The 14008-nt window shown below is 43.7% G+C and overlaps 4 protein-coding genes across 5 annotated transcripts in view; all 4 read right to left on the bottom strand.

Moving 5' to 3' along the window:
- The window catches only part of LOC309564402 (uncharacterized protein), an 880901-nt gene that overhangs the window by 363342 nt on the left and 503551 nt on the right, over positions 1 to 14008 (bottom strand).
- Positions 1 to 14008, bottom strand: part of LOC309563414 (uncharacterized protein) — an 82597-nt gene that overhangs the window by 60064 nt on the left and 8525 nt on the right. The gene's annotated exons all lie outside the window — the stretch shown is intronic.
- Positions 6642 to 8374, bottom strand: LOC309562762 (uncharacterized protein). Its single transcript, XM_082267060.1, has one exon. It carries the CDS (start codon positions 8350 to 8352, stop codon positions 7063 to 7065), a length of 1290 nt encoding a protein of 429 aa, XP_082123186.1. The 5' UTR covers positions 8353 to 8374; the 3' UTR covers positions 6642 to 7062.
- The window catches only part of LOC309562906 (oocyte zinc finger protein XlCOF29-like), a 99034-nt gene continuing 95535 nt past the window's right edge, over positions 10510 to 14008 (bottom strand). For both annotated transcript variants that reach the window (XM_082267226.1, XM_082267227.1), the window contains exons 2-3: positions 10995 to 11198; positions 10510 to 10896 (exon numbers count right to left, since the gene is read on the bottom strand). In XM_082267226.1, coding sequence (XP_082123352.1) covers positions 10618 to 10896; positions 10995 to 11159 — 444 coding nt within the window. In that variant the 5' untranslated portion in view covers positions 11160 to 11198 and the 3' untranslated portion in view covers positions 10510 to 10617. The remainder of the gene's footprint in view (positions 10897 to 10994; positions 11199 to 14008) is intronic.

Below are 14008 nucleotides of genomic sequence, written 5' to 3'. Positions count from 1 at the left end.
TCCTCCCAACTCAACTATCACCCGGAACTTCCTGTTTCTGTGTGACATCACTTCCTCTGTCCACCTTAAATTACTTCCTGTGTGCGCATTCCACTCAGATTAGGTCAGATCTCCTCTTTGTGAAAAATATCGATCCTTCAGTCTACATTATGTAGTGCAGAATTCTACTTTGTTGCATACAATGTTTAATACAGATTGTACCTCATATAAATGCAGACCAAAAGAAAGAAAAACAATCATTTTCTCTGTGAAATACAATCATATATACAGTATATTCGCATATTTTTACGTTGCTTTTAATATCATCACCACGATACACATTACTCATTCTTTTGTTGTCACGCACAAATTATACCTCAGATGAAATCACCTCCCTTTAAAATAAATTAATAAAAAAACAACAATACTATAATAGTTTAAAGTGTCATTAAACCCATTTAGTTGAAAACTGTCAGTACATGCTCATAACACTTAGTCACCATGAGATTGGTTTTCTGTATTCTGCAAAAACCTGGTTGATCCTGCTATTCACGGACCCTCCCTTCTTGTCTGTGTCCCCGCTGCAATTGAAGATTCTGCAGAGCAGTTGTCATCTACTGAGCATGCTCTAGTTTCAGTTCCCTTCCAGGCTGTTCATTTCCCTCTCGTTTTTATCTATGCAGCCCATGTACATATAAAGTCACACATGTGGGTGTATACACTCCGGATGCTTTACGGTCCATATTAAAATGAAATAATGTCTGCAAAACACTACTTATTTCACCACCCCGCTATCCCCAAAGGCATCTTGGTGTTGCCTTGTTCATCACTTGGTTCTATCTGCCCCCTCACCCATGGAGAATCTCGGGCTCATAGAGTAGAGAGCATTTTGTGAATTCTCTGGTGAGTAAAAAGGTCATCTTTCTAAATGAAACATTTTCCCCACTTTAAACATGAGAAAGGTTGCTCACCTGTGTGACTTTTAGCTGTCCAAAGTAAAACGTTTTCCGCACTCTGACCAGGAATAAGGATGCTCAACCATGTGAATTTTGTGGTGTATAAGAAGGCTCCTTGCTAAACAAAACCTTTCTCATAATAATGGGGGTGCTCACCTGTGGGACTTCTTTGGTGTCTGAGATGGTCGTTTTTCTTCCACTCTAAACATGAGAAAGGATCTAGGTGTCTGTTCAGGCTCTATTAGAGAAGTAAAAATCCATTCACCCCGACCCCTTTTTTTTCCCCTTCTCTTGCCAATACCCTCTTTTCCTGTTCTCTCTCCATAGGGATGTCTAACGGACAACTTAGGTTTGCTTTTGTTAGGACCCAGATCTGAACCAGCAACCACTGCTACAACTGGCAGTGTCTCTTCTTGTTGAGCCACCAGAGTTTCTGGACAACTCCTTGCCTGAGACAACCTTGCCTTGTTTCTCTTAAACCCTTTGCTCCTCCCATGAGCTTCCTATTTAAGCAATGCCTTTGAACTTCCTGTGTGCAAAATGTTTGTGCTCTCTCCAGCCAATATCTCCCTTTTGTGCCATTTAAATCTTTGCTACCACTCGTTACTTTCTCAACTACACTTCTGCTTGATCACAAGCTGTAATCACTCGTTACTGACCTTTGACTTGTCCCTCGACTGCACTTCTGCCTAATCCCAACCTGAAACCATTTGTTACCAACCATTGGCTTGTTCCTTGCCTACACTTCCGCTTGATCTCAACCTGCAACCACTTGTTACCGACCATTTGCTTTTTCTGCGACTATACTTTCACGGGATCCCAACTTGCAACCACTTGTTACCGACCATTGGCTTTTTCTGCGACTTTGCTTTTACTTGATCCCAGCTTGCAAGCACTTGTTACCGACCATTGGTTTTTTCCTCAACCACTCTTCTGCTTGATCCCAACCTGCAACCACTTGTTATGGCACTTTTCCACTGCATGGAACCGAACGGTTCGGCTCGCTTTTGCGCATTTCCACTGCATGGTACGGTGTTGGAACGGTTCGGTACGGTACAGTACGGCGGCGCTTTTCCACTACATGGAACCGAACGGTACGGCTCGCTTAAACAGTGCCACCTCGCTTGTGGTTCCAAGAGGGCTGTACCGGTACCATATCCCACAATCCTTTGCATGCAGCCTTGACTGTTTGTCACTACTAGCCACTGATTGGTCAGAGAATCGTTGTTATCCCACCCACTTACTACTTTAGTGGAAAAGCAAACCGTACCGAACCGTTCCAACACCATACCATGCAGTGGAAAACCAAACCGAGCCAAGCAGGGCCGAGTGGAGCCGAGCCGGTACTTGCAGTGGAAAAGTGCCATTACTGACCTTAGGGTTGTTCCTCGACTACGCTTCTGCTTGATCCCAACTTGCAACCACTTGTTAGCGACCTTTGGCTTGTTCCTTGACTATGCTTCTGCTTGATCCCAACCTGCAACCACTTGTTACAAACCTTTGGCTTGTTCTTCTACTATGCTTCTGCTTGATCACAACCTGCAGCTACTTGTTACCGACCTTTGGCTTGTTCCTTGACTATACTTCTGCTTATTCCCAACCTGCAACCACTTGTTACTGACCTTTGGCTTGTTCCTTGACTACGCTTCGGCTTATTCCCAACCTGCAACCACTTGTTTACTGACTATGCTTCTGCTTGATCACTTAATCGCTACCTGCTATATCTGCTACTGGACCCTGGCTTGCTCTCCTCCTGGTGAGGCGATCCTGAGAGCCACAACCTAATTCCCTAAATGCAGCAAAACTCGTTTCCACCATCAGGAGCTCTAGTCAATACCAGTTAGTGTTTAGACCCTGGACCTCGGTTGAGCCTGCGTATTCCGCCAGGGTAACCTGCTTGTATACCTATATACATTCTCAAAGCTCTATTGTGTAAACTCCTTCATGGCATGAAGAAGATTCCATAGGATTAGATGGATCTGCTGATCTAATTACACTGTGGAATAACAGAGGTATATTTAGTTTAACAGTATGTCATTAATTAGAAGTTTCGTCAAGACTAGAAGGATCAATTGATCTCTTCAAATGGTAAGTTCCGTGACATACATTTTGACCAATAGAATTTATTCTTGGAGACCATTTGTTGCAAAGCAATTTATTTATAAACATTAAAATATGCTTCATGTTTAGCTTTCAGGAGTCATATATGTTGGTACAGCACTCAACAGTTTCACAGAATTCTGGCATGGAATGGGGAGCAATTATAACAAAAAGTATAAATACAAATCAGATAAAGGATACAGTTCAATCAAACCAAACTAGATAAAAGTCAGTATATCTATGATAATGCAACAAATCTTCCTCTATTTCATTTGTTGGGAACATGATGTTATATTGAGGAATGTAGATGGACCTTTCATATGGTGTACAGCAGCCCTCAAATTTTCCACTCGCCTGGTCGCATTTTGCGAGTGGAAAATTATGTTGGGCGAGCTCTGGGGAAGAGAGGAGAGGAAAGCCGGACAATGTCAGAGCGGCGGATCATCCCGCTGTAATAGCTTCGATTGTAATTGCGGGGCATTCGCTGACACACACAGTCCCGCCTCCTAGCCCGGCTTTTTTGATAGACAGAACACCTGGCCAACCAGGACATGTGACGTCTATCAAAGGCGACAATCGAAGCTATTACAGCGGGATGATCCGCCGCTCTGACATTATCCGGCCGCATACCGATGGGGGGTGTCAAGCCGGCGTGAAAATCGATCTCCCAGAGCTACACCGGTACTCGCGCCGATCATCTCCTGTGAAGGCAGCTGCTCCCTCGGTCTGTGCTGCGCTGCTCATGGGTGCTGGAAGCAGGTGAGTGTCCAAGGATTTAGCAGCCTCCCTGTGTGACTGGATAGGAGGAGCAGTGGGGCGGCTGCATATAGAGGAATTGATCTTTCCAGCTGGATGCCTGATTCTCCTCTCTGCAGGCATTGAGCAACTGCAGGAGGAATATGCAAAGATCAATTCCTCTATATGCAGCCGCCCCACCGCTCCTGCTATCCAACTTCGTTTTTTCTTTTGCTGGCCCCCCAGTGCTGTACAGCCCCTCCCTCTTCAGCCCTCCCAGTGCTCTTCAGCCCCCCCTCCAGCCCCCCAGTGCTCTTCAGTCCACCCCTCCAGCCCCCCCAGTGCTCTTCCGCCCACCCCTCCAGCCCCCCCAGTGCTCTTCAGCCCACCCTCCAGCCCCCCAGTGCTCTTCAGCCCACCCCTCCAGCCCCTTAGTGCTCTTCAGTCCACCCCTCCAGTCCCCCCAGTGATCTTCAGTCCACCCCTCCAGTCCCCCCAGTGATCTTCAGTCCACCCCTCCAGTCCCCCCAGTGATCTTCAGTCCACCCCTCCAGCCCCCCCAGTGCTTTTCAGCCCACCCCTCCAGCCCCCCCAGTGCTCTTCAGCCCATCCCCCCAGCCCCCCCAGTGCTCTTCAGCCCATCCCCCCAGCCCCCCCAGTGCTCTTCAGCCCATCCCTCCAGCCCCCCCAGTGCTCTTCAGCCCATCCCTCCAGCCCCCCCAGTGCTCTTCAGCCCATCCCTCCAGCCCCCCCCCAGTGCTCTTCAGCCCATCCCTCCAGCCCCCCCAGTGCTCTTCAGCCCATCCCTCCAGCCCCCCCAGTGCTCTTCAGCCCACCCCTTCAGCCCACCCCTCCAGCCCCCCCAGTGCTCTTCAGCCCACCCCTCCAGCCCCTTAGTGCTCTTCAGTCCACCCCTCCAGTCCCCCCAGTGATCTTCAGTCCCCCCAGTGATCTTCAGTCCACCCCTCCAGTTCCCCCCCAGTGCTCTTCAGCCCACTCCTCCAGCCCCTTAGTGCTCTCAGCCCCCCCAGTGCTCTTCAGCCCACTCCTCCAGCCCCTTAGTGCTCTCAGCCCCCCCCAGCGCTCTTCAGCCCCCCTCCAGCCCCTTAGTGCTCTTCAGCCCCCCCTTTAGCCCCCCCCCAGTGCTCTTCAGCCCCCCACCCTCCAGACCCTTGATGGGTACTGATGAGGCTGCACTGATGGGCACTGAAAACGTTGTTATTAATATTTATTTTTGTAACTTCTGCATTAATTCAAAAACATTTAACAGTGTAATTTTGAGATAACTTATGAGGGTGTGTTTAGAGGCGGGATTAGGGGCGGGGCATGGTAGGGGTTGGGTGGGGCAACTGGTGGCGAGTAACCCTTAAGGCCTGGCTAGTAGCTCAGGACTTTAAATTTTGAGCCCTGGTGTACAGTATCTCCTAATTTGTTGGGAACATAATGTTAAATTTAGGAATAGAGATGGACCTTTCATATGGTGTACAGTATCTCCTCCTCATTTGTTGGGAACATGACGTTATATTGAGAAATGGAGATGGACCTTTTATATGGTGTACAGTATCTCCTCCTCATTTGTTGGGAACATGACGTTATATTGAGGAATGGAGATGGACCTTTCATATGGTGTACAGTATCTCCTCCTCATTTGTTGGGAACATGACGTTATATTGAGAAATGGAGATGGACCTTTTATATGGTGTACAGTATCTCCTCCTCATTTGTTGAGAACATGATGTTATATTGAGGAATGGAGATGGACCTTTCATATGGTGTACAGTATCTCCTCCTCATTTGTTGAGAACATGATGTTATATTGAGGAATGGAGATGGACCTTTCATATGGTGTACAGTATCTCCTCCTCATTTGTTGGGAACATGACATTATATTGAGGAATGGAGATGGACCTTTTATATGGTGTACAGTATCTCCTCCTCATTTGTTGAGAACATGACGTTATATTGAGGAATGGGGATGGGCCTTTCATATGGTGTACAGTATCTCCTCCTGTGTTGGGAATGTGCCATTAAATTTAAGAATGGAGATGGACCTTTTATTTATTTATTTTATTTTTTATTATTTTTTAAACAAGAATAACAGTAGAACAGTATGAGAATACATACAAGGAAACAATGAAAAGTTCCTGGTCGATAATGCGGTTACATATTTAAAATAATTAAATCACACGTATAACCATATGAGACACGTCAACATTACGATTCAAACAGTACCGTTTTGGAAACGTGCCCAACTCTCCCCGGGACACCCAACTGGGAGCTCTGTTACGTCCCGAGGGGAGCCGGCCGCCCTCGCCAAGACCCAGATGTGTTTTGCTCTAAGTCTACTGATTTATGTCGATTTCCCAAGTGAGCCACCTAGATTCAAATGTTTTGGTATTGGGCAGGGATTGGCTTAGGAGTTTTTCATATTGATATGATTCTTTCACTGAGATGGACCTTTTATATGGTGTACAGTATCTCCTCCTCATTTGTTGGGAACATGACGTTATATTGAGGAATGGAGATGGACCTTTCATATGGTGTACAGTATCTCCTCCTCATTTGTTGGGAACATGACGTTATATTGAGGAATGGAGATGGACCTTTCATAGGGTGTACAGTATCTCCTCCTCATTTGTTGGAAACATTGGATAGTGTGGTAAATTTAAAGGTTTTTGAGGGAGAACTGTAGATCTGTATACCTTTTTAGCCTACAGTACCTTCACCACCATTGTTGGGACCGTTGGAAGGTGGGGTAGGAGCATCAATAATATTCTTATTGTCAACCGTTATGGTTTCAAAATCTTTTCCTTACTGAATAATGTGAAGTTCTCTGTGTGGAGTCAGGGCAGCACAAACAGTGTGTTTTGGGGGAAAAAAAGTTTACCTTCTGTATACAGAAAGGATTCTTTGCTGGAAGAGCTGTAGAAATATAGAATACTATTTCACAGAAAATGGTTTACTGACTTTGTATCTTTCTTTGCTACATCAGTGAATTTTCTGGTGTCCAACCAGGCTCTCTTTCCACGAATGTGTTCCACACTTTGAACATAAAACAGGATAGTCACCCTCGTGACGTATTACGCTATTCTGAGTAAAACATTTCCCAAAGTCAAAACAGAAAACTGGGCGCTCATCCATGTGAATTTCCCTGTGTGCTAGAAGGTCTATTTTCTGCATTAAACATTTCCCGCACTTGAAAGGGTGCTCACCTGTGTGACTTTTCTGGTGTATAAGAAGTTCTGTTTTCTCATTAAAACATTTCTAGCACTCGGATCATGAAAAGGGACTCTCATTGTGTATGAATTTTCTGGTGTCTATGAAGGCCTCCTTTCTCTGTATAACATTTCCCGCACTCTGAACAGGAAAAAGGACGCTCACCTGTGTGAATTCTCTGGTGTATAAGGAGGATTCTTTTTTGAGTGAAACATTTTCCGCACTCTGAACAGGAAAAGGGACGCTCATGTGTATGAGTTGTCTGGTGTCTAAGAAGTTTATCTTTCACAATAAAACATTTCCCACACTCGGAGCAGGAAAACGGACGCTCATCTGTATGAATTTTCCGGTGTCTAAGAAGGCCTCCTTTCTCCGTGAAACATTTCCCACACTCAGAACATGAAAAAGGACGCTCACCTGTGTGATATCTTTGATGTATTAGGAGGATTCTTTTCTGACTGAAACATTTCCCACACTCTGAACAGGAAAAAGGACGCTCATCTGTATGAATTTTCTGGTGTCTAAGAAAGCCTCTTTTCTCTGTGAAACATTTCCCGCACTCAGAACAGGAAAAAGGACGCTCGCCCTTGTGAATTCTGTGGTGTGTAAGGAGGATATTTTTCTGAGTGAAACATTTTCCACACTCTAAACAAGAAAAAGGACGCTCACCCGTGTGAGTTCTCTGGTGTGCAGTAAGTTTTTCTTTCATAGTGAAACCTTTCCCACAATCTAAACAGAGAAAAGGACGCTCACCAGTGTGAATTCTCTGGTGTATAATAAGTTTTTCTTTTTTAGTGAAACCTTTCCCACACTCTAAACAGAGAAAAGGACGCTCACCGGTGTGAATTCTCTGGTGTGCATCAAGTTTTCCTTTCCTGTTGAAACATTTCCCACACTCTGAACAGGAAAAGGAACGCTCACCTATGTCATTTGTCTGGTGTGTAGGATATTCTCCTTTCTTAGTAGAACAATCCCCACACTCCAAAGAGGAAGAAGGATGTTCACCTGTGTGAGTTCCCTGATGTTTAGGAAGTGCTCTGTTGTCAGTGAAAGGTTTCCCACACTCTAAATAGGTCAATGGGTTGTCTCCTATATGAATTCCTTCATCATATAAAGAAGACTCCTTGGGATTGGATGGATCTGCTGCTCTATCCACACTGTAAGATTTAAGATGTATATCTGAAGTCATATTATGTGAATGAATAGAGGATTCCTCAAGATTAGAGGGATCCATTGATTTTGCCAAACAATAAGATCTGTGATGTATTTTTTGACCAAAAGAACTTGTTTTTGGAGAATGTTGTGCTCTCCCGTTATCTTCTCCATAATCTGGTAATATAATAGGATCTTCCTCTGAGGTATTCATATTCCGTACACAGTGTCCATCTGTTGGAAAGGAATGTTTAAAAAAGTGTTAGAAGAATTCTTCTAGTCTTGCATTCGGGAGTCAATTATTTTGCTGTAACTTTTACCAACTACAAAGTCCTCCGTCATCGTATTAGGTGCAATCATAATAGAAAGATATGAAAACAAACCACATAGAAAATAATACACCCAAACCACACTGGGTAACAGTTTTTGTGCATTGATGACATTGTTACTGTGAGAATGGAAACAGACCTTTAATAGTTATGAACCTTTCATATGGTGTACAGTATCTCCTCATTTGTTAGGAACATGACGTTATATTGAGGAATGGAGATGGACCTTTCATATGGTGTACAGTATCTCCACCCCATTTGTTGGGAACATGACGTTATATTGAGGAATGGAGATAGACCTTTCATATGGTGTACAGCATCTCCTCCTCATTTGTTGGGAACATGACGTTATGTAGAGGAATGGAGGTGGACCTTTCATATGGTGTACAGTATCTCCTCCTCCTTTGTTGGGAACATGACATTATATTGAGGAATGGAGATGGACCTTTTATATGGTGTACAGTATCTCCTCCTCATTTGTTAGGAACATGACGTTATATTGAGGAATGGAGATGGACCTTTCATATGGTGTACAGTATCTCCTCCTCATTTGTTGGGAACATGACGTTATATTGAGGAATGGAGATGGACCTTACATATGGTGTACAGTATCTCCTCCTCATTTGTTGGGAACATGACGTTATATTGAGGAATGAAGATGGACCTTTCATATGGTGTACAGTATCTCCTTCTCATTTTTTGGGAACATGACGTTATATTGAGGAATGGAGATGGACCTTTCATATGGTGTACAGTATCTCCTCCTCATTTGCTGGGTACACCGGGTATTGTGTAATTACAAAGATTACATTATACAGGACTGGAGATTTCTATATCATATGGCCTACAATTCCGGTACCATATGTGTAGGGAATGTTGGGTTGAGGGGTAGATACATCGTTGATGTTCTTACTGTCAACAGTCCAGGCTTCTTAATGTTTTTCTTTTTCCTAATAAAGGATGTGAAATTATTTAACATGGGAAGAACAGACTGTGTATTTTTTTGGAGGGAAAAATGTTTTAATCTCTGTATAAAGAAAGTATTCTTTTAAGAAGAGCTTTAAAAATGTTGAATAGTATGCCACCAAGTAATGTTTTTTACTGACTTAATATTATATCTCAGAATATATATATATATATATATAAAAAAAAAAAAAAAAAAAAAAAAAAAAAAAGAGTACCAATTTTTGTAGAAAAAAATGTTTCTGCATTTAATGTTTTTTACTTACTTTTGTCCATATGTAGAGAAGATTCCTCCTGTTTACTTTCCATAATCATCTCCCCCTCCTCCATAGACTGCTGATCTCCACTCACCAACCTCTCTTCTTCTTCCTCTTTAACTTCAACTTTGATGTCTTTCAGTTCTTCGCCCTAAACCCCAAAGATGATAGAATATATTTAATAAAAAGGAACAAGAGATTACATAGAACAATGTCCTCTCATAGCTTAGAATAGAATAGATAGAATACATTAAAAAGGAAAACAAATTTGAACAGGAGAATGTCATCTTATAGCTCAGAGTACATTTTAGGTCTCCATGTTCACTCCCATATACCTCATCTTGCTGAGGGATGGTGTAATCTTCTTGTGGAGGATCCGAAGAATACAGAAGACCATCCCCTCCCATAGACTGCTGATCTCCACTCACCAACATCTCTTCTTCTTCCTCTTTAATCTCAGCTTTGATGTCTTTCAGTTCTTCACCCTAAAACCCCAACGATGATAGAATACATTTTTAAAAAAGAAACAAAAGATTACGCAGAAAGACCTCCTCTCATACCTTAGAATTATTTTGACGTTCTACTTGGCCAGTCCCATCTACATGATGATGGTGAGGGATGGTGTGATCTTCCTGTGTGGAATCCCGGGAATACAGAGGACGGGGACATCTCTCTGGTGGGTTCCCATTACTGGATCCATCTGTAGGAAACACACACACTGACTGAATACATTGTTTCTATATGTTTATCAGATGATGGGGGATCTAGGTGGAGCCTCCGTACTGCTCTCTCCTTTACAATAAAGTCTCCTCTTACCCGGTGATGTGAGGGGCGGCTGATTCTCCATCATGGCGTCCTTGTAGAGATCCTTGTGTCCTTCTAAATACTCCCACTCCTCCATGGAGAAATAGACAGTGACATCCTGACACCTTATAGGAACCTGACACACACAATGATACAGTCACCATCCAGACACATCCCTTGTCTGTTACTGGATAATGTCCCAGAATTCCCGGCACCGCTCACCTCTCCTGTGAGCAGCTCAGTAATCTTCTTGGTGACTTCTAGAATCTTTTTCTTGGTGTTTTGTTTAAGGGATTGGAAGGGAAGTGAAGGAACGTTGATGGGGCTCGGTCGTTCTTTCAGTTTCGTGAACAAGTGTTGATTTGTATCATTCTCAAAAGATGTCTTCTTGACTATTATACTCTCCTGTATTATAAAGCAATACAAATAATATTACGAGCATAACATGTTTTATTAACAGCAATAAGAGTGATGTTATCTGACTCTCTCAGAATCCTCCTCACCTCTCCAGTCAGCAGGTAGATGATCTCCATGGTAAGATTCAATATCATCTCCTCCAAGCTACATGTATTGTTTTCTTTTTTTACATAACTGAATGGCTGTTGATCCTCCATCATGACGTCCTTGTAGAGATCCTTGTGTCCTTCTATATACTCCCACTCCTCCATGGAGAAATAGACAGTGACATCCTGACACCTTATAGGAACCTGACACACACAATGATACAGTCACCATCCAGACACATCCCTTGTCTGTTACTGGATAATGTCCCAGAATTCCCGGCAACGCTCACCTCTCCTGTCAGCAGATCAGTGATCTTGTGTATAATCCTGTGTAAAGAGCAAAAGTATTAACTGTCACTAAAGACTTCCCATAATCCTGTCTTAATAGCATCATGGGCCCCTGGGCGAAGTAACGCATCAGGGCCCCTACCAGGGAGATGGTGATGCCAAAAAGTGTGTGTGGCTAAATTATACTAAATATTTGGCGTGGTTTTTTAGTCTGATTAGAAAAAACAAATAATCGCAACCAGGGAATGAATCCTACATTAAATTCACCCCCTGGACACACTTGTCCTGCCCTCTCTACACACTGAACTCTCTATACACTGACCCCCTGTGTACACTGACTTCCCTGTATACACTGACTTCCCTTTATACACTGACCCCCTGTGTACACTGACTTCCCTGTATACACTGACCCCCCTGTGTACACTGACTTCCCTGTATACACTGACTTCCATGTATACACTGACCCCCTGTGTACATTGACTTCCCTGTATACACTGACCCCCGGTGTACATTGACTTCCCTGTATACACTGACCCCCTGTGTACACTGACTTCCAGGTATACACTGACTTCCATGTATACACTGACCCCCTGTGTACAGTGACTTCCCTGTATACACTGACCCCCGGTGTACATTGACTTCCCTGTATACACTGACCCCCTGTGTACACTGACTTCCATGTATACACTGACTTCCATGTATACACTGACCCCCTGTGTACACTGACTTCCATGTATACACTGACTTCCCTGTATACACGGACCCCCTGTGTACATTCACTTCCCTGTATACACTGACCCCCTGTGTACACTGACTTCCCTGTATACACTGACCCCCTGTGTACATTGACTTCCCTCTATACACTGACTTCCTGTGTACACTGACCCCCTGTGTAAATTGACTTCCCTGTATACACTAACTTCCCTTTATACACTGACTTGGATCTATATTTAGGATGTATCTGGTCTATAAACCAGAGGCTCTGGAATAAAACTTGGAAAAAAGTCTCTATATTTAGGTTGTTTTTACCTCTTCTGCTGCCAATTCCAGGTTTCTCTCTGCTTCTTCCCAACTCAACCATTACCTGGCATTTCCTGCTTCTCTGTGACATCACTTCCTGTGTGCACCTTACATCACTTCCTGTCTCAGTTTTGCACACAATAAGTGAGATCACCACCTCGTGTAGAACAAAAATACTACAGTCTACATTTTGCAGGGCATTATGTTATTTAAGCTGATTATACCACCGAAAAAAGCAGACAATAAAACAAAAAATGTAAAATAAGAATTTGGTCTTTATAATAGTTGAGGTGATTATCGTCATATTATTGCACTTGCAGTAGTAAGAAATAAGTACTATCTGTGCCACTTTTTTTTTAATTTCTCTAACATTTAAATGTTCAGGTCAATCTTTCAGGGGGTTCCCTTCTTCTTGGTCCTAGCAGAACTGATATAAACAGTTTTATCGAAATGTTAAGTAGAACAATCTCGGAGATTTACACACAAACCCAGCAATGCCAATTTTCTGGAATAGTTGGTATGATAAGAAAAGGAGTAAGCTGTGGAATGGGAAGGGGCAGTACGAGTCAGGGAGGTGAGGATGATGGTAGATCTATTGGATAGTGATTTAGAAAGTCCATCTCTTGTGTCAAATAGAATTATTATTCATTAATCAAACATTTTCCTTTCCTGAGTTTCCTTATTGTTCAACTTAGGGACAAAACATTTATGTCATCCATAGAATGGTCTGGCTGTGAGAAATGATGGCAGTAAATGTCTTCCTTATGTTCTTGTATAGTGCCGTACTTTTTTTGTAATATCTTTCCTATTTCACGTAAGATACTTGGTTTCATTGAATGAAGAGCACTACATTACTAGAGGGGCAACAGTTTGATCCTTTAATAGTGAAAGTACCATTTATGTGTGTAATATGTTTTGTGAACTGTTGTCTCTTTCACCACCATCCACACTACATTCTCTGACAGCTCTCCCTCCCACCATCCACACTACATTCTCCGACACCTCTCCCCCCACCATCCACACTACATTCTCCAACAGCTCTCCTCCACCATCCACACTACATTCTCCGACAGCTCTCCTCCACCATCCACACTACATTCTCCGACAGCTCTCCTCCACCATCCAAACTACATTTTCCGACAGCTCTCCTCCACCATCCACATTACATTCTCTGACAGCTCTCTTCCACCATCCACACTACATTCTCCCGACAGCTCTCCTCCACCATCCACACTACATTCTCTGACAGCTCTCCTCCACCATCCAAACTACATTTTCCGACAGCTCTCCTCCACCATCCACATTACATTCTCTGACAGCTCTCTTCCACCATCCACACTACATTCTCCAACAGCTCTCCCCCCACCATCCACACTACATTCTCCGACAGCTCTCCTCCACCATCCACACTACATTCTCCGACAGCTCTCCCCTCACCATCCACACTACATTCTCCGACAGCTCTCCTCCACCATCCACACTCCATTCTCTGACAGCTCTCCTCCACCATCCACACTACATTCTCCGACAGCTCTCCTCCACCATCCACACTACATTCTCCGACAGCTCTCCCCTCACCATCCACACTACATTCTCCGACAGCTCTCCTCCACCATCCACACTACATTCTCCGACAGCTCTCCTCCACCATCCACACTACATTCTCCGACAGCTCTCCTCCACCATCCACACTACATTCTCCGACA

The sequence above is a fragment of the Pelophylax lessonae genome (assembly GCF_965119305.1).
Source record: "Pelophylax lessonae genome assembly, chromosome: 9".
Classification (NCBI taxonomy): domain Eukaryota; kingdom Metazoa; phylum Chordata; class Amphibia; order Anura; family Ranidae; genus Pelophylax; species Pelophylax lessonae.
Note: the sequence above shows the minus strand (reverse complement) of the source record. Positions and strands in the feature narration are given on the sequence as shown.